Source organism: Planococcus citri, chromosome 3 (genome assembly GCF_950023065.1).
Source record: "Planococcus citri chromosome 3, ihPlaCitr1.1, whole genome shotgun sequence".
Taxonomy (NCBI): Eukaryota; Metazoa; Arthropoda; class Insecta; order Hemiptera; family Pseudococcidae; genus Planococcus; species Planococcus citri.
This window is the reverse complement of record NC_088679.1, coordinates 7,131,105-7,156,437: the sequence shown is the minus strand read 5'-3', so window position 1 is coordinate 7,156,437 and position 25,333 is coordinate 7,131,105. Positions and strand designations below refer to the sequence as shown.

Below are 25,333 nucleotides of genomic sequence, written 5' to 3'. Positions count from 1 at the left end.
ATTAAATCAACAACAATCGATAAAAAAATTCGAAGAAAATTGTAAAAATTCCCAAGCTCTTGGATACCTTTAGTGTGAACGCACCTTGTCATTTTGTTTTTTATTTTGGAGCTAGCTCTTTGTTTTTGTAAGCACTCCGTTTTGACCAATCAGCGTCGAGAACGATGAAAGAGCGCGCTCTTTATTTGTAAATTAGTACTGCCTAAAAAAGCTAAACTAGGAAGCCAAAAACCAAAAATGTTTTGAATTTTTTTCTGTAAAAAAAATGGAAAATGGAAATTGGTGACTCAGGTTAGAGGTAGTGGCGAATTACTCATTTAAATCTTGTTAGTTAATTAAAGTATGATATTAAATATCATTTAGAATTATTCTCGTAGTGTATCTGCAGCGTTTCATTAGTATAATCAAACCAAAAAAGTAGAAAATGGCTCACACATTACCAGCTTGCGTTATCGATGTCGGTACTGGGTACGTATAATACCGCTTTCAAGTGTTTCATTATTTGTAATCCAATTTATCGAATCATCGTAAAGCTATACGTTTGAAAATGGTTCACTCTCATCATCCATTGCTAGCCTAAAACCGTAGTATTAGTTTTCAATTAATCATGAAACTCATTGAATATTCCTCCATAGGTACACCAAATTGGGCTTCGCTCCGAATAAGGAACCACAATGCATCGTTCCTTCGGCGATAGCTATCCGTGAAACTGCCAAAGTTGGTGATCAAACAACGAGAAGATTAACGAAAGGAATCGATGATTTAGATTTTTTCATAGGTGATGAAGCTTTCGATGCTGTTGGGTATTCGGTGAAAGTAAGTTGAAACACTTGAAACGTTACGAAATATTTTATTTGTCATTCTCATTTTTATCGTGTTTGCAGTACCCTGTACGTCATGGGTTAGTCGAAGACTGGGATTTAATGGAACGATTTCTGGAGCAGTGTATATTCAAGTATTTGAGAGCTGAACCCGAAGATCACTACTTCCTTCTAACCGAACCTCCTCTGAATACTCCCGAAAATCGTGAATACACTGCCGGTTAGTTGGTTGATTCATTCTAAGCAAACAATGTGTATTGTTTGATGACTGAATAACTTATTATCATGTATAGAAATCATGTTCGAATCTTTCAACGTTCCCGGCCTCTATATCGCCGTTCAAGCTGTGCTTGCTTTGGCTGCGTCGTGGAAGTCGCGTGCTATGGAAGAGCGAACATTAACTGGTATCGTTGTCGACAGCGGAGACGGTGTTACTCACGTCATTCCAGTTGTAAGATATACTTATCAAACTCTATGAAGATATTCGTTTTACTCGAATTTCAAACGTAATCGCGAATAAATTACGTATTTGTGTTTTAGGCCGAAGGATACGTAATCGGCAGTTGTATAAAACACATTCCGATCGCTGGTAGAAATATAACCTATTTTATCCAGTCGTTGCTGCGTGAAAGAGAAGTAGGAATTCCACCGGAACAGAGCTTAGAAACAGCTAAAGCTGTCAAAGAACGGTTCTGTTACATTTGCCCTGATATAGCGAAAGAATTCGCTAAATATGATTCCGATCCGCAAAAATGGATCAAACGATTCGATAGTATTAATAGCGTAACGAAAAATCCGTTTTCTATCGATGTTGGTTACGAAAGATTCCTCGGGCCGGAAATATTCTTCCACCCGGAGTTCTCGAATCCAGATTTCAACGTTCCTATATCGGAAATCGTCGATAATGTGATCCAGAATTGCCCTATTGATGTTAGAAGACCATTATATAGCAATATTGTTCTATCCGGTGGCTCGACTATGTTCAAAGATTTCGGCCGTCGATTACAAAGAGATATCAAAAAAGTCGTAGATGCTCGTTTGAAGTTGAGTGAAACGTTATCAGGCGGTCATTTAAAGGTTTGTTTTCCTTTGTAAGTTGCGTGTAGATCAATCGTTCATTTGGATGGAGTAATTTTCACGTAATTTTTTCGTTTGTAGCCCAAACCAATCGATGTTCAAGTTGTATCTCATAACATGCAAAGATACGCTGTATGGTTCGGTGGCAGTATGTTGGCGTCAACAGTAAGTTTACTCGTACTTCATATACAATTATTCGCATTTTTCTGAACTTCTGCTAACGAAGTCTGTATTTTTATTTTCAGCCCGAATTCTACGCCGGTTGCCATACAAAGCAAGCCTACGAAGAATACGGTCCTGGTATCTGTAGACATAATCCAGTCTTCGGAACAATGTTATAATCTGTACCATACCATAACGAAACACCACCATTTTTATCTACTTCCATAATCGTGGAACCAGTGAATAATTTATGTTATCTTGGGTATTTAATTCACGAGTGTTGAGCCGCTTCAAATTGGGGATTAATTTTTAACCATCGTTATAGGAAAGAGTATCAATGTTTGTAGGCGAATTCATGCATTTATTATTTTCGCTGTGACTGATATTCACACACACACTTGATGTGTAAACCTCTTGTACACTGTATGTTGAATGTACTTTCGTTCGTATTTATTATTTTTTTTCTTTCTCTTGTGCATATATAATTTGCATTTTTATTTAAAGCTTTTTAATTAATTTTTATTTTAATAATCGTGTTATTATTGTACGGTATATACCCATTTTGTTAAATTTATACGTTGATAATTTATGTATAGCGATATACAATGATGTCTACCATTAAAAACTCCATTTTTTAAAAATCAATTGTTACTATTTTTGTTTTATTATTTTTTTATTCCGTAATACGAGTTGTTTGAAAAGAAAAGTGAAGTTAGGAGTATGAAGGTTTAATTCTCTTTGAGATTACTGCCATCAGATTTTTGCCAGGAGCGGAAAACTAAAAGACTAAAGCTTCTCATCTTTATTTCAGTGAGCTTTTGTGAGCTTTTTGAGAACTGATGCTAGAACCCAAACATTTCTTAGAAAATCGAAGCCAGAACCCAAAACATCAATAAATTATGGGAAAAAAATTTAAAAGAATAATTTTTATATTTTTGAATTTTTGTGATATTTTGTACTTAATTTTCATGTATTTTGAAGACAAAATGACAACTTCTGTGATTTGCAGTGTTGCTCATTGGAAAGAGCACTAAATTCCATATACGCTTAATCAAACCGAAAAACGATTTTTCGCATATAAGCCTCCTTGTTGAATCCAGAATCGAGATTTTTACATTTTTATGAATTGGAACAGTTGGAACCTGTTCTAATCGATCAAATAAATTCAAACTTGAGGAATGGGGTTCTTTTGGGAGCTAGAGTTGACCCTTGGATTGGGGAGGGTCAACGTTGAAAATTACAGAAAGGTCATTTCATTGCAGGGGCATAATATGGCCCCAAACGGATGAAAAGGGTTCAAAATCATACCATTGGTCAGCAGTCCCATTGTGATCAACATATCCAAATTTCAGCTTCTTAGATCATATCCGCTCCATTTAAGGTGAAAAACACTTTATCTCTTTCAATCGAGAATTTTACATTAATTTCAATAATTTCATGTCTTGGAAAGTTGAAACCTGTTCTAATCGATCAAATAAAAACAAAATTGGGGAATAGAGTTCTTTTAGGATCTACGGTTGACTCCTGGAGTGGGAAGGGTCAACGTTGAAAATTTCCGAAAGGTCATTTCTTTGGAGGGGCATAATATATGTATTTCCTCCTCTTTTGATTGAGATTTTCGCAATGTCTTGGAAACGGTTCTAAGCGATCAAATAAAGTCAAACTTTGAGAATGGGGTTCTTTTGGGATCTAGAGTTGACCTGAAAATTACAGAAAGGTCATTTCTTTGGAGGGGCATAATATGGCACCAAATGGATGAAAAGGCTCCCAAATCATACCATTGATCAGCAATCGCATTGTGATCAACATATCCAAATTTCCACTTCCTAGGTCATCCCCACCCCATGTAAGGTGGAAAACCCATTACTTTACCCCTATTTCCTCCTCTCTCTTTGGATAGAGATTTTTACATATTTATGTTAAGGAACCTGTTCTAAGTTCTACTTCTAATCGATCAAATGAAGTCAAAAAACTTGGATAATAGGGTTCTTCTGGAAGCTAGAGTTGACCCTTAGAGTGGGGAGGGTTAAAGTTGAAAGTTATTTCTTTAGAGGGGCATAATATAGCCCCAAATGGTTGAAAAGGGCCAAAAATCATACCATTGATCAGTACCCTCATTGTGATCAACATATCCAAATTTCAGCTTCCTAGATCATCCCCACCCCATTTAAGGTGGAAAACACCTTATTTTACCCTTATTTCCTCCTCCTTTTATCGAGATTTTTACATTTCATGTCTTGGATTTTGGAACCTGTTCTAATTGATCAAATAAAGTCAAACTTGATGAGTGGGGTTCTTTTGGGAGCTAGAATTGACCCCTGGATTGGGGACGTTCAAACTTGAAAATTACAGAAAAGTCATTTTTTTTGGAGGGGCATAATATGACCCTAAATGGATGAAAAGAGTCCAAAATCATACCATAGGTCAGTACTCCCATTGTGATCAACATATCCAAATTTCAGCTTCCCTAGATCATCCTTACTCCAATTAAGGTGGAAAAATCCTTATTATGTACCCCTATATCCTCTTCTTTTGAGATTTGTTCAAGATTTTTACATTTTCTATGTCTTGGAACTTTTTCTAATCGATCAAATAATAAGTCAAACTTGGGGAGTGGGGTTCTTTTGGGAGCTAGAATTGACCCCTGGAGTGGGAAGGGTCAAAGTTGAAAATTACAGAAAGGTCATTTTTTTGAAGGGGCATAATATATATGGCGGATGGCCCCAAGGCCCAAATGGATGAAAAGGGTTCAAAATCATACCATTGGTCAGTATCCTCATTGTGATCAACATATCCAAATTTCAGCTTCCTAGGCCATCCCCACCCCATTTAAGGCGGAAAATCCCTGATTTTACCCCTATTTCAACTTCTTTTGGTCGAGATTTTTACATTTCATGTCTTGGAACCTGTTCTAATCGGTCAAATGAAGTCAAACTTGAGAAATGGGGTTCTTTTGGGAGCTTGAGTTCACCACTGGAGTGGGAAGGGTCAAAGTTTAAAATTACAGAAAGGTAATTTCTTTGGAGGGGCATAATATGGCCTCAAATGGATAAAAAGGGTCCAAAATCATACCATTGGTCAGTACCCTCATTGTGATCAACATATCCAAATTTCAGCTTCTTAGGTCATCCCCACCCCATTTAAGACGGAAAATCCCTGATTTTATTTTACCCCTATTTCAACTTCTTTTGGTTGAGATTTTTACATTTCAAGGTCTTGGAACCTGTTCTAATCGGTCAAATGAAGTCAAACTTGGGAAATGGGGTTCTTTTGGGAGTTTGAGTTCACCACCGGAGTGGGAAGGGTCAAAGTTTAAAATTACAGAAAGGTAATTTCTTTGGAGGGGCATAATATGGCCTCAAATGGATAAAAAGGGTCCAAAATCATACCATTGGTCAGTACCCTCATTGTGATCAACATATCCAAATTTCAGCTTCTTAGGTCATCCCCACCCCATTTAAGGCGGAAAATACCTTATTTTACCCCTATTTCAACTTCTTTTGGTCGAGATTTTTACATTTCATGTCTTAGAACCGGTTCTGATCGATCAAATAAAGTTAAAATTGGGCAGTGGGGTTCTTTTGGGGGCTAGAATTGACCCCTGGAGTGGGAAGGTTCAACGTTGTAAATGACGAAAAGGTCATTTTTTTGGAGGGGCATAATATGGCCCCAAATGGATGAAAGAGGTTCAAAATCATACCATAAGTCAGTACTCCCATTGTGATCAACACATCCAAATTTCAGCTTCCTAGGCCATCCTCACCCCATTTAAGGCGGAATAACCCTTATTTTACCTCCATTTCTGCCCCTTCCCCTCATAAAAATTGATCTAGGGAGTCCAAATTTTCAGCATGTCATACTGGGTTATATCCAAGTTTGAAGTTTTGATAGCCACTCACCATACACCCTGTATAATATGTAAATTCAACTTTATTAAAATTTCTTCATAATTTTTGTGTTTGAAATTTCAAGTTTTTGCTGCCAAGTGCATGGCAAATTAGTGTCTGAAAAATAAAAACTCATAAAAGAAAAAAAATAATTTCTATTCAACTCTTTAAAAATCGATACATCCCAAAAACCAAGCAACCAATCACATCCTCACAACACCCTAGAAATGAATCAAACGCCAATAATTAATACGTTAAGTAGCTTATATTATATTTACGTTTATTCAACAGTTTACAGTTAATGGTAATCGTAAATAAAATATAACTGCTAAAGCAATTCACGATAAAAAGAGTCATTTACTCTGATTTTTTTTCTCATAATAGGAATAAATGCCTGGAAGCAATACATCATCAAAATGAAAGAATGGTTGCATATTTATATATGATATAAAAAAAAAACATTACACATAGGTATTTATACGATGTATTAAAATTCGTAAATGGTAAAATACTAACTTAAAAAAAAATCGAATGACTGGCGTAATTTTAAAAAAAAATAATAAATAAAAAATAAACAAACGAACGACGTGGAACTGATGATTTTTTTATACAAATAGTATGTACACAATTCGACACACGAATCAAGTCATCATACTACTAAACCTACTCAAGCACTTAAAACATCAATATCCTAGGTTAAAACAAACCGAAAACAAAGTGCCAATACATCGTAAGTACGATTCGTTGCAAAATTCGTCGCATAAAAAAATGCCTCATTTGCAAAGAATCGAACTCACAGTCGTGATACAAAACCAAAAAATCTCGTCGTATAAGCGACCTTTTCGAATACGTACATTTTCTTCGACTCGCGAAGAAAATGGATATGCAGTCTGTAAACCTACCAGTCGTATCGTAAATTAGGGTTGAATTTTCAATTAATATCTACGCATTAGCAGTCTCTCTAATAATTTATTAATATGGCATTTTTTTTTATTAGAACGCCATCTCCTGGCGTCTGCGACGATGTCGACGTCGACGTAGACGTCGCCATTCACACTCTATCCCAGTCTTCGTATAGTATTTATACTAAATTGCTCATTAAAAAGCTTACAATTTATAGGGTAACGACTCGGTTCTCGTATTTTATCCGTTTCACTGTGTAGAGCGTATCATAGTATCGTGTTCTCTAGGTCGAGTATTTTTTTTTTTTAATTTTTTTATTATCATTCTGTCGGCTTAGTTAAATCACTAACCAAGATCGCGTATTATACGACGACATATTTGAATTACACGCAATATTTATGCCAAGGTGAATCTGAATAAAAATCACTACGCTAAATCCGGCTGCTGCAGCTGCGGTCTGCCGCACAATAATTTTTAAATGACTAGTCTCGCCCCATTCTGCGCGCCCTATTCGCCAAAAGTAATACAACATATATCTAACATACACATACACATACATTTACATAAACGCGTATAAGCGGCGCAGTAATTCACCTAAAAAAAAAAAACAGAAAAATTCAACTTTCCAGCGTATCGTACAAATAAATATTCACAGTGTCGATTATAAAAAAAAAATCACACGATCAAAATTAGAAAATAGGAAATATACAATGAGACTAATAATTTTACGCCGTGAAAACGACTAAGTAAGAAAACAAAAACGAAGGGAAAATGAAAATTACAAATTCCGCGCATTTGTTCTACAAATTAAAATAACTATACTCGTAAAAAAATATCGTCTCGTAAAAAAAAATCGTCGTTAAAAAAAATACTCGTAAAAATTAGAAAATAAATAAAAAATATAAATGATTGATACCAAACGTAAAACAGTATGGAAAAATAAAAATAAAATGAAAAAAAATAATAATATACACTAATGAATTAGAATTTATCCATTAAGTACTTGTCCAATGGCAGTTTCCAAGAGTATTACTAAAAAAAAAATGCATTGTTAATACGGTTATAGTTTCATCGTTTCGATTTGAAAATTTTTTATAAATATACGAATTTGTTCAATATTAAAATACTATTCGGAGAAATACGAGTACAAGGTGTTCGAAAAAATCAGCCGATATTTTCATATACGTATTAGATACCTTTAGAGGTAAAAAATGAGATCAACGAGTCGTCCAAACTGAATGAAAAAAATTTTCAATGTAGTTCAAAATGAGAAAAAACGTCAAAAGTCGAATTGACCATCGATCGGAGATAATAGCTTTTTTATGGAATGCTGCGACAAAATAACATAATTTCTCGAACACCTTGCAATTGTAAACGTTTGTTCGATTAACATTATGCCTACACAAGGATGATTTGAAGAACAACGAGAATCAACGATCAGAGCACCAATTTATCTACTTAGGGAATGAAAATAGAAAAAAAAATAATGGGGAAAAATTGAGTACACATAGGGAGAAAAATAATGTACACAGAAGGTATCTCTCTCTCTACACTCAAGCGGGACAAACAGACTGCGTAATTGAGCAAATCATTGAGCACATTGAGTCGAAATTCACACGTTTTTTTACTTGTTTAAAACAGCGAGTAAAATTTACCGAACTCTGGTATAGTTCGCTCGAAGAAAATGGAAATTTCCGATGAAAACATCGAATAGAGGAAATATTTTTAAAAATACCAACTTCAAAGAGAGCAAAAGGGAGGGAGGGTCACACAATTTTGAATTTTTAAAAATCAAATTATAATTCAAAACGGGGGTGCAAATTTAAAAAATAAAATTTTAGGTCTTCAGTTTCAGTTTTTGAATGTTTCGTCAAATTTTTTGAAGAAAAAAATTTCATTATTTATAAAAGAAAACGAAAAACTCGATCTCGAAGGGTTCCAAGCACCGAAGTTCTATTTCAATGCTCATCAGGCGAATTTAAACCAAACTAGCAAAAGCAAATTCCTAAAAAAAAAAAAAAAAAATGGAAAAAACACCAAAAAAGTCTTCTAAATTTTGAGCAATAAATTTTGCCATTTTTCAAAAAATTCATCTTTTAAAATTTGGAAATATTTTCACGATGAACTTCTCAGATGATATACCCCCCCCCCCCTTGGAAATTCATTTATGTATCATTTTTTAGATTTTCTCCTCCCTTTGATTTCATTTCGTAATTTTTTCCCATATTTTGAGTAGTAAATTCCATTAGACCTCTGAATAAAAATTCATACCTCAAAATTTTGAATTATTTTCTTACGATTTTTACGATTTTTTTTTGTTCAAATTTGAGTAATAAATTCTCCATTTTTCGTAGAAAAGTTGATGTTTTGAAATTTGAAAGTGTTGATAGATTTCTTGGATTTTCCTCGATTTTTTTTCTTTATTGTAATCAATGAATTGCTACAAAAATGGATTTGTAACAAATTTTCAACGAGTAGAGCAAGACTTTCGGCTTAAAAATTAAGTCAACCGAATATTTTGCACAAAATCATACAAATATCTAAAAAAAAATTAGAAAAAAAAAACAAAAAATACGCTAGAAAAAAAGTCAGAATATTTTCCAACAGAAAATACTCAAATTTCACACGAAGTTTTTACGTAATTTGCATGAAAAAAAAATCAATTTATGAAACATCAATATTTTTAACAGATTTTTTTAAAAATTCATCAATAGTTATGAAAAAATTAGAACGAAATTAAAATCATGACCTTGGTTACAAAATAAAACTTTTTTAAAAATAAATGATACAAGTGAAAAAAGGCCATAAAGTTTCATTCAAATTCTCATTAAAAATCAATTAAGTCAAAATTTTAAACAAAATTCATTCTGCTCACAAATATGTTCTTTTATTCATAAAAACTGCATCCTTTCGTTGTACAGAACAGGAATGAAAGAGAGGGGAGGAATGGGGCAAAAATCTACCCAGAAATTTCAATTTCCAAATTTTTACTACCACATCAAATATTTCACTCCAATTTCTAGAAAAAAGTTTTTTCAACAGAAATTTCAATCAAAATTCCTTTTTATTTCAATAAGCTGTAAATTTTCATACAATCTCCAAAATATTGTGCAATTTCAAAGAAGAAAAAAAAATTCAAAATTGATGAAAAAAATTCAGATTTTGGAAACATTTTTTATTCTGTTTAAAAATTTGTTCTTTTTTTCATGAAAACTTCAGTCTCAAAAAAATCAGGTAATTTTTTTGTAGAATATTAAATATTTCACATCTGGAGGGGGGGGGGCAAAAATTCCACAATATGGAAGAAAAGCACTTGAAAAATGAAAACCTTGAAATTCCAATTTTCAACTTTCACAAAAACAACATCAAAATATTTCAACCCAATTTCCAAAAAAAAAATAAAATGAAATAAAATAAGTAGTTGAAATAATCAAATTTTTTTTAAATTCAACAAACTGTCAATATTTCAAGAAAAAAACACTGCATAAGTTATGAACTAAAAATTTTGGAAATTGTTTTCATTTTCTACCAAATTTTTCATTTTGGTCAAAAATTCAATCTTTTTTTGAAAAATTTCTATCACGAAAAATCAAATTTTTTTCCACTTAGGTTATTAAAATCGATCATTTTTAATCAATCGATTTTTAAAAAAACAAAATTTCACATCTGCAGGGATTCGAAAAAAATATAGCTATTTCTCGTTATCCAGAATGGGAATAAAAAAGGTGGGGGAGGTAGACAAAAATGCATCAAAAAAATCCACAATACGAAAAAGGACTTGAAAAATGAACACCTCAATTTAAAAGCTCAAAATTTCAACTTTTACAACCACAAAATCAAATATTTCATCCCAATTTCTAAAAATAAGTCACAATTTTCTCAGCTTTTTTCGAAAGAATACAATTTTGTCAATTTCTTGATCAATTTCCTGCGTCGTTTTTCTGCTTTGCTTCAATTCTGTGGCTGGCAGAGGCAGTTGAAGGGGGGGGGGGGTGAAATTCCATTCTTCCTTAGTTATTTCTGAGTCGGCAGTTGTGCTGAATTTCAATCACACAGCATGAAAAATTATTCAAAAATGCCAAATAGAAAATTTTAAAAATTCTTCAATTTTTTTTAAAAATATTTTTTGAAAAAAAATAATTACATATTAAAAAAAAATGAATAAATACGTTTCTCAAAATATGTAGAAGAACATTTTTTTATAAATTTCAAGTTCGAGTACCTATTATCTTTTCCTCCTCCCCTTCCACCCAAAAAACACCAATTCGAATCGTCTCTGCCTGGATGGAAAGAAGGGCAGAGAGGAGCCTTTTTTCATGATTCAGATTTTGAGAATTTTTTTAACACCCAGTTCCTTCAATTCCCATCAGTCATCCTTGAAAAAAGAAAAAAAATTAATGAATACGACGAACTGAATTTGCCCAATTCGCCCTCCTCTACTTCCGCTGATCTATCGCCTACACGTATTTTACATTCCATACTTCGAGACCACATTCGATTCGAATTCCATTCGTTTTTTTTCGCTACACTTTCACAATACCTACAATCCTACATCGAACATGTCTTTTACCTGTACCTTTCTCTTGTACACGCACAAATCGATACATTTCCAAACACCAGCAGAATCGACGTCGACAAAACAATAAGTCGACTTCATTATCACCATCAATACACCACCGAACCGAAGCTATTCTGTCGCAAACCATCTTCAGTTCTTCACGCATCGACAAACCTTCACCCATTTCTTTCACTCGTTCTCTCCCTTCTTGGAATTGGAAAAAGCAAACGGAACTGCGAAAAAAATATTGACAAGGTGAACAATGGTAGGGAAAAAAACCATCGTAGATGTCGAAAGCAGAAAAAGACACCCCCCTGCCTCGACCTTCCGCATCCAGCAGCTTTTGACGAGACATCGACGCAATAATAACGGTCTTGGTCGTTGTCATCGTCGCCACACAACAGCACAAAATATTTAGCCAAAGCCAAGAGAGCCATATAGACTAATTCAAATCGTCAAAACACAACCACCGGATATTTACCATTATTCTATTATGTCCTCCAATTAAATTCGAATTGCTTTTCATTACCCTAGTGTTGTGAACTACAAATAACATTCTCGACAAATAAATCTCCTCGCTAGAGTGTCGACCGTCGACGAGCGGAATGAACCAGTGTTCGGCAACTTTTACTCGCTTTTACGTATAAATTTCGAATTGTAAACAACCTAGATACGTAATTTCGTAACGTCGAAATAAAAAAAAATAAAAAAAAAGTATAAGAAATTTCTCGTTATCGGAAAATGAAAATGAAAAAAAAAAAGAGTCAAGGGGATGTATTCAGAGGAAAATTCTATATACCTACGCATCGAATAAAAAAAAAACGTCGATAAAGGTAGAATGATGACGTTATCATAGCGTTGACTAAAAATTTCCAACCAACGTCGATTACAAAAATAAAATTCTTTCGACGAGCGAGATACATAGACACACACACACACACAATAAATAAACGAAGCAAATGGAAGGGGAAAAAATACAACAATAACGTCAACGTTGAACAAAACTTGGAAGAGGGTGAAAAACTAGAAGAGGAAATTCATTACGCAAGAAAAAAAAAAGAGTAGGATGAAATTAAAAGAACATTGTATATAAGAAGGATTTGTCAAAACATCCACACATCGACACCTTTGAGTAAAGAAAACGAACGAAAAAAAAAATACATATAAAAATACAAAATAAAAATTGATGTACACAATATTACAAAAGTAACAAAAAAAAGATTGGGAGAGGGAACTTGGGGAGGGGGGGGGGATTTCTCAACAATAATATTCGTCAAAACAGCCTTTTTTTAAAATAGAAATTACAGCAGCAACGTAGGCTACACAACGATATATAGCTACATATACCAGAGGATAATAATACGCGATTACGAAACAATTAAAAAATTATTATCGAGAATCGAGAGCGCGAAGAACAAAAAAAAAAAGAAGAAGAAGAATGTCGAAATGCGAATTAATAAAAATGAGAGAAGAAAAAAAAATAATACATTAAACAACACGCACAACGCGGGCGAGTTATCATAACAATAATGATAATATGGCATTTTTATATGGTAAAAAAAAATTCGTAATAATAATAATATCTAAAGTATGTAAATGTAGTATACCATTCGAATTCGAACAAGAAGAAGAAGAAGATGAGAAGAGTAAAATACACACGTAAAATATATACACACGTACGCAAGAATAATGTAAATAAATCGCGTACGCAGAGAGCCAGTCTTATGTCGTCTTGGGGGGAGAAAAAAATAAAAAGATTACGAAAAATTGCAGTCGTAATGATAACAACGTTAAATATAATATATGAGAAGAGAAATATTATAGAAATTAGTAAGTATACCGATTATTCCGACATGACAATGATACGATCTCGGATGAAACCTGCGCGCAATTTTTTGACACCATAAGACATCAATGAAATTCATTGATTTGCTGGCGATTTGTTTCGCAACAATTTTTTTTTTTGGGTGACTTTGTTGCCCAAATATTTATTTAGTCAAATTTTTTTCTTTTACGTTGCGAATATGCGCGTACTTTTTATTATGATACAGCATCGGTGACGTCATTATTTCTATGTCTTCATCTTCGACTTAGTTCCACTTTGATCGCTGTAACAGAAAATTCGAAACGAATATTAAAGATAGGTTTTTAGGACTTTACTCATTTTTTATTAGGTTATAATCAAGAAAAAAAATTTAATAAGTATTGGATGATTTGAAAGAATGATTGAGTGAATGATCTATGGGGAGGAAGTTGGAGGGCAGGATATGGTCATTTCCACATTCGTTGATAAATAAAAAAAACTGATACGAAAACAGAGAAAACCAAGGTAAATTGAATTTTTAATTTCAATTAATATGTAATACAATATTGTAGAATTTATGCACTCGATTGCAATTTGCTAATAATTTTTTTTATTATGTGCAATGATCCAAAAATTTATAGGATGGATCTTGTATGTATTTTGAAGTTTCGCTTTAGTAAGCTACCATCCACTCTAAGTTGTTGGTTGTTGAAATTTATGAGGAAAAAATCGTTATTTTCTGACCTTCCCTCAAGTGCAAAAAGTGCAAAAAAATATGCACCGAAGCCCCTCCCCACCCACCCATTAAAAAATGAACAAAAAATTCAATTCATCTCATTTTTGAATCAGAATTCTTCTGAACAATCTCTTTTTCAAAGAAAACCCTTCCTCAGTGTCCAAAAAATATTGGTCCTATTTATGCAGAACTTCCCAAAATTGGGAAAAAATAAGTACAAAATTTAAATAGGTATAAAAAAAATATTTCAAAGATCACTGATCAGGATTCTTTTAAATAGGTATCTTTTTGAGTAAAAACCGCCAATCAATGTTGGTCTTCATATGTAGAACCCCCAAAACTAGGAGAAATTTTTAAAAAATTACGCATGAAATAAAAAATCAAAGTTGGTCACAATTTTTTAAAAGCTTGTATTTCTGTGTGTTGTGACTGTTGTGTCGCAATTCCTCTAAGTGATCCCGTTCACAACAATCTCTCTCAGTCTCCCCAGCATGTGATGATTGGGGGGGGGGAGGTTACTCTTCCAAAGAGATCAGTATTGTTTGGGAGACCGAGAGATGGTTCATCAGTAAAATAAGAATTCAGGTCAGAAATAAAATGATCAATTTTTTCACTTATTTATAATTTTTTTTGTGGCCGGGGAAGAGGCTCTATACGAGGCAAATAACATTAGTGCCACCGAGAGCCAGAGTGAACCTGGGGCAAAAGATCAAGGTCTCCTAAATATTGTTCACATCCCCCCCCCCACAGTCTCACCAGCATGTTCTGATGGGAGAGGGGGGTTAGGGGGAGGGAGATTGCTCTATGAAGGTGATCAATATAATTTGGGAGACCAAGAGATGGTTTTTCAGTAAACGAAGGATTCAGGTTAGAAATAAATAATTTTCAAAAAAATTACAAGACTTCAATTTTTTACTCTTTAAAATTTTTATTTTTATTTTTTTCTCTTTTTTTTGGGGGGGGGGGGGGTTCTCTACGAGCACGAGGCGAACAACATAAGCGCCACCGAAAGCTATGGCCTGGATAAAAAGATCAAGGGTTCCTAAAAATTGAGGCTAACAGAATCTTCACAGTTTTCCCTCGTAAAGAGGTCTCCCCCCCTTCAAAAATTGAGGCTGAAGAATTCTTACAATTTTTCCCATAAAGAAGTCTCCCCCCCCCCTCCCAAGAAAAATATATAATTTCGTTTTCAAAAAACAAATTAGGTAAGTTAGATACTTATTGGCTAAGTTTCTTCCAATTTTTTTCCCCCAAAACGAAGTTTTCTCAAATAAGACACTTCCTACAAAAATGAGATTTTCAATTATTTTCATTTTGTTTCAAAAAAATATAACGATTGTATTTTCTTTTCTGAAAATTGAGTTGAAAAAAATCAATGGAGACATCCACAGCTAAAAATGTTTAGTGTTTTTCAGTATTTTCCAGAAGAGGGAGCAGGATGAAAACAGTGAGTTCAATTTTTGGCCAGAAGGGTGACTTTCTGATGAATTTGATGACTTTGATGATCTAGTAGACAATAGACACCTTGACAAAGCATCAACTCTGATTCATTTTCATTTTAAAAAAATTTTTTGCCAACTTTGGAGCCCCATTCAAGAAGACCAAAATAGCTTAGGGAACCGAGGGAGGTTGTTTGCTAAAAAAGGGATTAGGTATTTTTTAAAAGAAATCTGACGTAGAAAGGGGAACACTGTTTTCATCATTTCGATAGTTTTCAACTTTGGGAGCTTTCCGGCAACTGAATAATTTCAAGCTGAAGGGTCTAAAATTTGCAGGAATTTTTTTTCTTCACAAAAACCAACAACTTTGAGAGGTGAGAGCGAAAAAATAGCGGGAATTTTTTTCAAGTATCAATAAAGGGCTATTCTGATGAGTATATCACACAGAACTACACTGCATTTTCATAATTTTTCAAAACTAGGAGGGGTAAAAGGGGCAGTAGGAGGCCATATTGAAAAAACACAGAAATATTCGGATTCAGTACTCTCAAAAATTCAACAAATGATGTGCCACGCGTCATTTTCAAATTTTTGGCATTTGGAACATCTTATGGAGGGAGGGGAGGGAGATGGCAAATATTCAAACTCAACGCCCTCTAATTAGTATTCTAACAATCAATATACTCTTACGTTCTTTGTGGAATTGAGATTCTTTACCCCCTCCCCCTCATCCTCCAACCTCGAAGGTCTGAGGCCAAAGCTATTGAACAGTGCTTTTCTGGTAAAAAATTGACTAAATCAAAGCATTAAAATGTAAAAAAACAAAAATTTTGATTTTTTAAAATTGTTCTTATTTTTTAAGGAAGCAAAAGTTCTACTTTTTCATCATGTTGAAGGGAAGGGCAGGGGTTGAAACTATGAAATAGTCTTTCTACTGAAAATTGACCAAATCCTAGAACTAGAATGTAATAGCCCGAAAATTTAAGTTGTATTGATTTTTCTCAATTTTTGTGGAGGCCAAAGCACCTTTTATTCATCAGTATCACGTCGGAAGAGTGATTTTGTAATGAAAATGGACGAAATCCAAGGAATGGAATGCAAAAACACGAAAATTTAGATTTTTTTGAGTTTTTCATATTTTTTGAGAGGGCTTAAATTCCAATTTTCCATCATGATAAGGAAGGAGGGCGGAGGTAAAGATTTTTCAACGGACCAAATCCAAGAACCTGAACCAGGGATTGTACTCAAATTTTTCTCAAAAAAAGTAACTTTAGTAACCAAAAAATAACCAAAAAAGTCACCAAAAAATTTTCAATTCAAAAAATAGAGGTGAGGTGACCGAAAAACTCTGATCCATACAAAACTACTACATTTTATTTTCAGAGGTGTGATGAAGCGATATGTGGGGGGGGGGGGGCTGAAATTCTCTTAACTTCTCACGCTAGATTTTCCCAACTTTTACTCTACCACCACCACCCCCCCCCCAACAACGAGATTTTTCCAAATAATTGGTCAGCTATTGATTACATTATGTTTTTGGAATTTGTCCAGTTGATTTTTCCATTTTAGGAAATGTTTGAAAATAGTAGTAGTAGAATTCATATCTGCCCGAGCGAAGCGAGGGAGAAAGCTGCGAAAAATTTATGATTCGAAACATAAAACAACCTCATTTTTTAAGTAAGAAGTTGATTTTTGTGGCTTCAAAACTTTCAAATTTTAAAAGTTTTCAGAAAACTACATATACCTAGGTACCTATATTTGTTATTTGTAAAAATATGAGCGAAGCGAGGGCGAAAGCTGCGAAAATTGATAATATGAGACGTAATCATTCCTGATGATGTAAGCAAAAAGTTGATTTTCTTGGCTTCAAAATTTTTAATTTTTCAGGAGATTATTATGTATATTCATAGAAATATGAATAAAAGCCCGAGACAATTCCTGAGAGGTAAACAGGGTGTCTAACAAAAATTCTCCGAAGAAATGCAGTACTTTTACAGTACCTTTTGCAGTACCTTATATTTTTTTTAAATCCAGCTTACACCGACCCCCCCCCCAAGAAAAAAAATTATATTTTTGAACCAGTGGGAATTTGTCGATAAAATTATAAGTATTTCAATCGAAACAAATTGAAATTACAGAAGAAAAAGTGTCACCACGCCTATAAAAAAAATACAAGTGTGTTGCCATCTTCAGGGTGTCCACGTGTCCACTCATTTCTGGAAATGATTTTCCCTGACTTTTCCCGGTTTTCCAGGTTTTCCAGGCCAATTTTTCCATTTTTCCAGACCATTTTTTTCAATTTTCTATGCTTACGCCATACTTTGGTTCAAGAAAAAAAATTTTTTGGGAGGGTGTATTTTTTTTCATAAGCTTCTCTTCGAACTGGATACTTCTTCGGATATAAAAAACAGCTCAACTTTAATTATCAACTTTTTAAATTAAAAATGAATAAATAAATGAATAAACGTGCATCAAGTTTGGCCAATTTATTACAATATTCATAATAACTTTTGAAAATGTTTCTTTTCTTTTATGGTTTTTTGGAGGCATCAAAATGTGAAATTTGTTCATCTTAAAATTGAGAAACAAATTGGCCCGAGCGAAGCGAGAACTTTTGAAAATGTTCATTTCTAGATGCCTAAAAACGAGTTTTTTTTTAAATGAGAAGAGTTTATTTTTTGATTTTTCAAATTTTAATATTGGAATGATGTTTTTTTGAAGGAAGTTAACTACTTCTTAAAAAAAAGTGAACAAGGTCGAGCAAAGCGAGGGCGAAAGCTTCTGAAAATTTGCATTTCGAAAGGCATAAAAACGAGGTTTTTTTAGTGAGAGCGAGTAGTTTTTTTGGCTTTTAAAATTTTAGAATTTGAATAATGCTTTTTTAAAGGAAGTTGATTTTGAAAAAGAAAACAGAACAGGCCCAAGTGAGGACGAAAGCTCTTGTAAATTTGTATTTCGAGATGCATAAAAACGATGTTTTTTTTCGTGAGTTCATTTTTTGGCTTTAAAACTTTGATTTTTATTATCTAGAAATGTTCATCTGGCCCTTTAAAAAGAAAATGAAACAAGCCCGAGCGAAGCGAGGGCAAAAGCTTTTGAAAATTTGTGGTTCGAGATGTAAAAAATAATGTTTTCCTTTCATAACAGGTCCTTATCTGAAATTTGCAATTGATTGTTTTTTCAAAATTCCAGGGATTTTGCGTGAAAATTACGAAATTCCCTGACTTTTCCAGGCCGACCAAATTCCCTGACTTTTCCAGGTTTTCCAGGCTTGTGGACACCCTGCATCTTTTGAGGTACAAAATGAACATTTTTTTTTAAAAATTTTCACCAATTAATTCATTTTGAGGTTTTTAAAAAAATTTTAAATCAATGATTTTGAGAAAAAATGCAGTACTTTTCAGGCAAAATGCAGTACTTTACAGTACTTGCAGTACCGAGGATTTCAATGCAGTACTTTTACAGTACTTGCAGTACCTGCAGTACCTGTTAGACACCCTGGTAAAACAGCATCATTTTAGATGAAAAGAAAAAGAGTTCTGTGTAAAATTTTGAAGAAAAATAAAGGAAATTTGTGAAAAAAACTCGAAAAAAGTAACTTTTAGTAACCAAAATTTTTAAAAAGTAACCAAAAGTTACTATTATAGTAACTTTAGTAACTTGGTTACTTAAAAAGTAACTGAGTACAATCCCTGCTGAACATAAAAACACAGAAATTCCGATTTTTCAACATTTTTTCGTTCTTTGAGGAGGCTTGAAGTTTTTCCCCCATAATGATAGAGAATGAGGGGGGGGGGTCAAAATTATTGAATAAATATTTTCTAAGAAGAATAGACCAAATCCAAGGGATTAGAACTTACAGGCACAAAAATTTCAATTTTTTGGTCATTATTTTTCAAGGGGGCATATGTTCCACTTTTCAATCACGTTGATGGAAGGTGGGGAGGGGTGTCAAAACTATTAAATGAGGCTCTCTAATAAAAATGAACCTAATTCAAGTGAATTGGAACGTAAAAGCACGAAAATTTCAATTATTCAGATTTTTCTTATTTTTCTCAAGGGGGCTTTAAATTTACTTTTTCATCATACATGAGGGAAGGGCGGTGATCCAAACCATCGAATAATACTTTTCTAATGAAAATGCATCAAAACCAAAAATTAGAATGCCAAAACACAAAAATTTCGTTATTTCTGATTTTTATAATTTTTTGAGGGGGCATATGTTCCAATTTTTCATCATGTTGGTTGAGGGGCGGAGATCGAAACCATTAAATAGTGCTTTTTTAAAATGAAAATAGTCCAAATCCTAGAATTAAAATGTAAAAGCTCGAAAATTTCAATTTTTTGATTTTTTCCACTTTTTGAAGGGGCTTAAAATTGAATTGAATACTGTTTTTCTGATAGAAATAAACCAAACTCGACGATTAAAATTTTAAAACGTAAAAATTTCGACCTATTTTTTTCCTTTATTTTTTGAAAACGGAAGGGTGGGTTTCCGGAGTGACGTTTATGTAAATTCAAGCCCAGGGACAAACATTTTCAAGGAATATTTTCGCATTTAAAAATTTAACAACTTGGCTTCTACATCGTGAACCAACTTCAACTTAAAAGGCCGATAAAATGAGAAAATATCGACTTTTGAACGTTCGTGTATTTGCTGTTTTCAACAACACGTTGATATTCTCACCGTCCTATTATCGATACTCAGATAAACTACCACCACTCTCTCAACCTATCTTCGTCGTCGACGATTCACTCTCAGCACACAGCTCCCTCAGGTAGGCAGAAAATCAATCAAGCTACATTGAAAAAAAAATACCAAAAAAGTCACGAATTTTTCACCTACCAGTAGGTAAAAAAAAAACTGCACACAATAAACTCGTAAGATACAGGCAAACAGTAACGCTCACGAATCAGGAACTTGTTCCCTGCTCCTCATCCCACCTATACCTCTACATGTACGAGGAGCGAACACGACGTTTATCATCATATTTTAGATAAACGAGCTCTCTCATTACATTATGCTGCGATAATTACTACATATGTAATTTTTTTCCTCATGAACAAGAAAGACAATAACGAGAACACGTGTAAAACGAACGAAATAACCCACATTAAATAATTATATCGTTAATCATTTTTCTCGTCGTTTACACTCGTACACATATTTTCAAATGATAAGATGTTTGGCTGGGCACGTTCGCGCGCCAGAATAGGCTAATTAAATAGATAAGACGAAAGTGTGAATACGATTACAATATTCAAGGTACGAGTACCTACGTCTTGTACACGTAGGTTAAAAAAAAAAAAAAAAAAATAGACGAGTTCTATGAAAATAGCCATTTTTCCCCGATTATTGGTAATTGGCGAAGTTTTGAAGAAGAAATAGTTATTTGAAGGGACGTAAATGATTTTTTTCTAGAAAAAGGAAAATCCGAACAAATTACGAAGAGAGATTAGAAATACTCTTGAAACTTTTCCTCGAACGATTTGCTAAGTAATTAACTCCTGCGAAAGATGTGATTCATTTATTTTTTCAAGACCCCCCCCCCCTCTTCCCCTGTCAATCGTGCACGATTCGTAGCCAATGGAGAAAATTCATCAACCTTTCCAAGTACAGCAAAAAAGTGACACAGGACGTTCAAAAAACTGAAACTATTCATCAGCGATCGATCATGAAAATTTGAAAATGAAAAGCTTTTTGAATCACTTCATTTAACAAATGATGATAAACTGATACTTCAAAATCATCGGAAAAAAACCCACGTCATAATTTACACCCAATAACCGATCGATAGTTACACATTTATCAACTATTAGAGCAATTTGGCGTATTCGATGGAGAAAAAATGTTGCATTTCACAGAAATCGATGAAAGTATCGGCAATTACTCAGTTCTATCATCTATGCATCGAATTATTTCGAAGCTCGATAAATTACGAGTGCGAATGAGTCAAAAAATCATCGTCGCTTCGAGCATCGGTATTACGAAGCATTCGACGAATTGGTATTTTTTATTTTCGCGTGTATGGAATATCGTCGTCGTCATATTACGAGAGTATTATTGCATCAAGAATGACTCATTGTTGACCAATTCTTCCGAAGTGAATTCCTCGTCGGACGCGAATACCAAACACCTGCGTAAATATTTTATTTGCATTTTTATAATGGGCGACTGCACACACACGAGAAAAATAACAATTTCATTAGCTAATAAAACGAAAGAAAGGGAAAACTATAATGCTTCGCGGTGGTTAAAAAAATTGCCGTTACTTTCGCCGATTTTTTATTCGCCACGTCCTTGGAGCGTTTAAGCGTTAAAATATTCGCGAATCGGATGACGAAAAATCAGCCAAAAAGTACATACCGTCGATAATGTCTTGTTTCATGCGCGAAAATTCTTTTCTAATTTCGCGGAAAATTTCTTGTTTAAGATTTTCTAGGTCAACAGGTAGGGTGCTCATTTCGCCGTTTACTTTGGTGGTCAATTCTTCGGACGAAACGAACTGTTTTCGAGCTGGTTTCGGACTTTCACAACCGTTTGCGTTTTTATTATTCCATAGTTTTTTATCTTGCGAAGTATTGTTTTCCTCCTGCGAATAAAATGTCTCACATTGATCACTCCATGTTTGTTTGGAAATTATAAGAAGGGAGAAATTGATTAATAACCTGAACACTTTCTGGCTCTTTTCGTTCAACGGCGGCTCTTCTTCGGGCCAGGGTTTTTTGCATTTCATCCATCATGGAGGCCATACCACCTCCACCTCCACTTACACTTCCACCTCCAACTCGACCCAATGTACCATAATTACTACCGCTACTACTAGTAGAAGATCCGCTGTTTTCAGCTGACTGCTGCAGAACAACCGTACGAAAAATATTAGTCAACAAGTTAATTAACCCTCTGCTGGGTAGATTTACGTATTAATCGATAACGTACTTTATTATTCGATCGACGTAATCGAGCAGATTGCAATTGAGCTGCGAGCGATCCCATATCTCCGGAATCGTTAGATCTGTTGAGATTACTAGGTAAAGGAGGAGGACAAGGTGGCGCAGGAGCAGCCGGAGCCATCGGAGCTGAAGGCGGCGGAGGTGCAACACAAGCAACCGGTTGAACCGGCGGAGTTGATAGTAACAATGGAGGAGGTTGAGGCGCCGGTGGAGCTGATGATGTTCTGTGATGTCCTGGTGGACCTTGAGGTGATACGCTAACGCTGCTGATAGTTGATACGCTTCCAGGACTGCTTAAAACTGTCGAAAAAATCAAAATCAGTTACGATACGTCTGTTTCAACGAGAAAATATGTACTAGAATTTAATTCGAATTCGTACTTTGCGACTGTTGCGACATTCTTCTTTCTTGCAGCACTACCATGTCTTCTTTAGTCATTGTTCTACAGGGGAAAAAATTAAACACAGAATTGAAATTATCATCCTTAAAACGTGATTTAAGGGAAATGGGAGATTTTTTCAACGAATACAGTTTCAAAATTTTTCATTAAATTGATCGGTGGGCGAGGGGGGTTTAGTAATTAAACATACCGATACCCCATATCTTCATCATATTGGCCATTCGTCTGAGGCATCATTTGTTGTTGCTGAAATTGTCCATTTACGGCCACGTTTGGCGACGAGTTATTCGTAGAAACTGGAATAGGAGGTGGGATCACTTGTTTGGTATTGTTAAGCGTCTGAAATCGAATACAGAATCATTAGATGAACGTCTGGTACGAGGTTCGTCTCTACGTCTCGAATTGTTCGTCTTAATTACCTCGACAGCGTAATTCATAGCTTTGGCAAACGCATCAGCGTCATCTTTACTACTAAAATTAAGTCCATAAACTTGTTTCTTATCTCTCCATTGATGGAATGTAGCTGTGGCTTGGTTATATTTCAGATTTCTTAATATTACACAGTTTATTACTACCTGTAATTCGAAAATAGAAAAAATATACGTTAGATTGCTCGTCAACATACAACATTGAACGCTCTTTTGCGATTAAATTTATACCTCGTGATCTTGCAGTTTTCGTCCAACCACTCGGAATGTGTTGTTGAAATTATGCTGGAAAATGTGTACTTTGCTAACACCCGATGACGATCCACTGGGTACCCATCTTTTATTAACGTCATCGTATATCATAACAGAAGCACGTGCTAAAGCGATGCTGGTTTCGCTGCAAAACATTAAAAAAATACAGCTCACGTCAATCAAAAAAATTACATAATTTTTTATTCATCGAATAACACTATCTACACCAGACCACAAAACAGAGGAAGAGGAACTCGAAGTGAAAAAAAAACCAGTCGGTATAATCAATGACAGGATATAGTTATAGGTAAATTTTGTAAATTTTCAATCTCCTTGACAACCGATATGTTCGAATTGAATATGCAAACATTATAAATCGTCGATTATCCTTCGGAGATTTATGTTAATGAAGAGATAATTCGTTAAACACAACGTTGAAATCGAAAGTATAATTTCAATTTCGTAGTCGCAATATTGTCACGGAGTGAAATTACATAACTCGTGAAGATGCTCGAATACATATTCTCACGTGTTATTCGGTTCAAGATGTTGAAAAACTTGAACAAAACGATGTAGATAATTAAAGGACTTAGGGATGTTTTAAAGTCGAGTTAATTTATTAAAGTAATGTGGGATGGGCACTCACTTCATGTTATCAGATTATTATAGACGCACAATACTCCACATAAAACACTGAGCAACGTAGAAGTTTATTCACAACACCATGTTTAATTCATCGGCGATTAATTTTAACACTAGATTATTTAATCGACGCATCAATTACGACAATTTCAAAACAAAACACAACCGATACCAAAGATTAACGCCATTGTTATGTTTTTGTTGAAATTTTTCTATCGTATCCGCGATTCACTGAAAATTCACTGAACGCTTGGGAATTTTTGAGTCATTGCGAACGTTTCACCTGCGTACTGTAGAGCGCGTTGGTTGACGTAAATGTAAACTCTTGTGTGTGTGTGTGTGCGTGTGTGAGTGTACCCTTGTTATTTCCGTGTATCGAATGGTTCGCAAAGTTTACCCGTTGTATTGCCATTTATTTTGAATGGTAACGAAAAACTATATTAATTAATTGATTGTGGGTACTGTGTAGTATAGGAGGGAAATAAATTGGGAAAGATCATGAAATAAAAGGAGTATTATTAATTTTTGTTAAATAGTGTTCAAGTTTGAACTGAACCTATCTTACCTATTGGCTATTATTTCTGACTATCTCAGCAAAAATCTCAGCTCTCAAAGGCGCTAAGTAATCATTTAGTGGTAATCCCAGTTCTAAATGATCACTTATTAAATCTTCCGAGTGATAAAATAAAGTCGAGGTCGTAGGAAAACCTAATTTTTATACGTTAATCAAGTTTATCATCGCATTACGAATAACATTGTCCTTGAAATTCCATCGGTCAATGAGAGTTGCGATAGCGAATGAAAGAAAAAACTCTCAGCGTAGTGAATAGGTTGTTTATTTTCATATTTTGTACTCTTGTTTACCGAACTAATGAAGTATTCATGTAAATACAAATACAAAATACGTATCAATAAAGTCGCAAATTGAAGTAAAGTAGGTTTAGGTATCCCTATATTTAAATTACGAATTTTTTTAGAATTACGAGGAATGTTCTGTTTGCTGTCTAAAATTCGCATCGAAACTTGAAATTATCGTTTTGGTTTTGGACGTTTATAGGTGAAGTGGAGCAGACACCAAAGAGGCAATAGAATAGACTTTTTATTGAGGGATTTGTTTTAAAAACAACCATAATAGGTACCTAAATAATCTTAGTCCGTGAAATTAAATTTTATATGATATATGAGGCTAAATGGCTGAAATACAACAAGATTGAAATTAAATCTCTTTATAGAGGTGAAAATTAGATTTGGATGATTTCCAAATGTGCTA

General features: G+C 34.1%; 2 protein-coding genes across 4 annotated transcripts; one reads left to right on the top strand and one right to left on the bottom strand.

Annotated features, from left to right (window-relative positions):
- Positions 1-253: 253 nt before the first annotated feature.
- On the top strand, positions 254-2,705 carry Arp3 (Actin-related protein 3). The gene is made up of 7 exons (XM_065358557.1): positions 254-468; positions 636-816; positions 885-1,041; positions 1,115-1,272; positions 1,362-1,898; positions 1,980-2,063; positions 2,144-2,705. Exons 1-7 carry the CDS (start codon positions 425-427, stop codon positions 2,237-2,239), a joined length of 1,257 nt encoding a protein of 418 aa, XP_065214629.1. The 5' UTR covers positions 254-424; the 3' UTR covers positions 2,240-2,705.
- Positions 2,706-6,415: 3,710 nt separating this feature from the next.
- ena (enabled) lies at positions 6,416-24,321 on the bottom strand. Of its 3 annotated transcripts, none has more exons than XM_065359434.1 (9): positions 24,068-24,321; positions 23,401-23,566; positions 23,161-23,316; positions 22,932-23,080; positions 22,722-22,783; positions 22,328-22,641; positions 22,057-22,239; positions 21,755-21,980; positions 6,416-13,516 (listed from the first exon to the last, which is right to left on the bottom strand). In XM_065359434.1, exons 1-9 carry the CDS (start codon positions 24,070-24,072, stop codon positions 13,488-13,490), a joined length of 1,290 nt encoding a protein of 429 aa, XP_065215506.1. In that variant the 5' UTR covers positions 24,073-24,321; the 3' UTR covers positions 6,416-13,487. The 3 variants fall into 3 exon arrangements, with proteins under 3 accessions (XP_065215506.1, XP_065215505.1, XP_065215507.1); XM_065359433.1 differs by having other exon boundaries at positions 22,057-22,242; positions 24,068-24,318; XM_065359435.1 differs by having other exon boundaries at positions 22,057-22,242; positions 22,938-23,080; positions 24,068-24,318.
- Positions 24,322-25,333: the final 1,012 nt, after the last annotated feature.

Bases quoted from the DNA above. Each gene is read 5' to 3' on its own strand.
- ena (XM_065359433.1), bottom strand. The intron at 23,081-23,160 runs GTAATTAAGACG...ATTCGATTTCAG, and splicing joins CTATGAATTACGCTGTCGAG to ACGCTTAACAATACCAAACA. The intron at 13,517-21,754 runs GTATGTACTTTT...TTTCTGTTACAG, and splicing joins GAAACAAGACATTATCGACG to CGATCAAAGTGGAACTAAGT.
- Arp3 (XM_065358557.1), top strand. From the start codon at position 425: ATGGCTCACACATTACCAGCTTGCGTTATCGATGTCGGTACTGG. The intron at 817-884 runs GTAAGTTGAAAC...TCGTGTTTGCAG, and splicing joins CTGTTGGGTATTCGGTGAAA to TACCCTGTACGTCATGGGTT. The intron at 1,899-1,979 runs GTTTGTTTTCCT...TTTCGTTTGTAG, and splicing joins TATCAGGCGGTCATTTAAAG to CCCAAACCAATCGATGTTCA.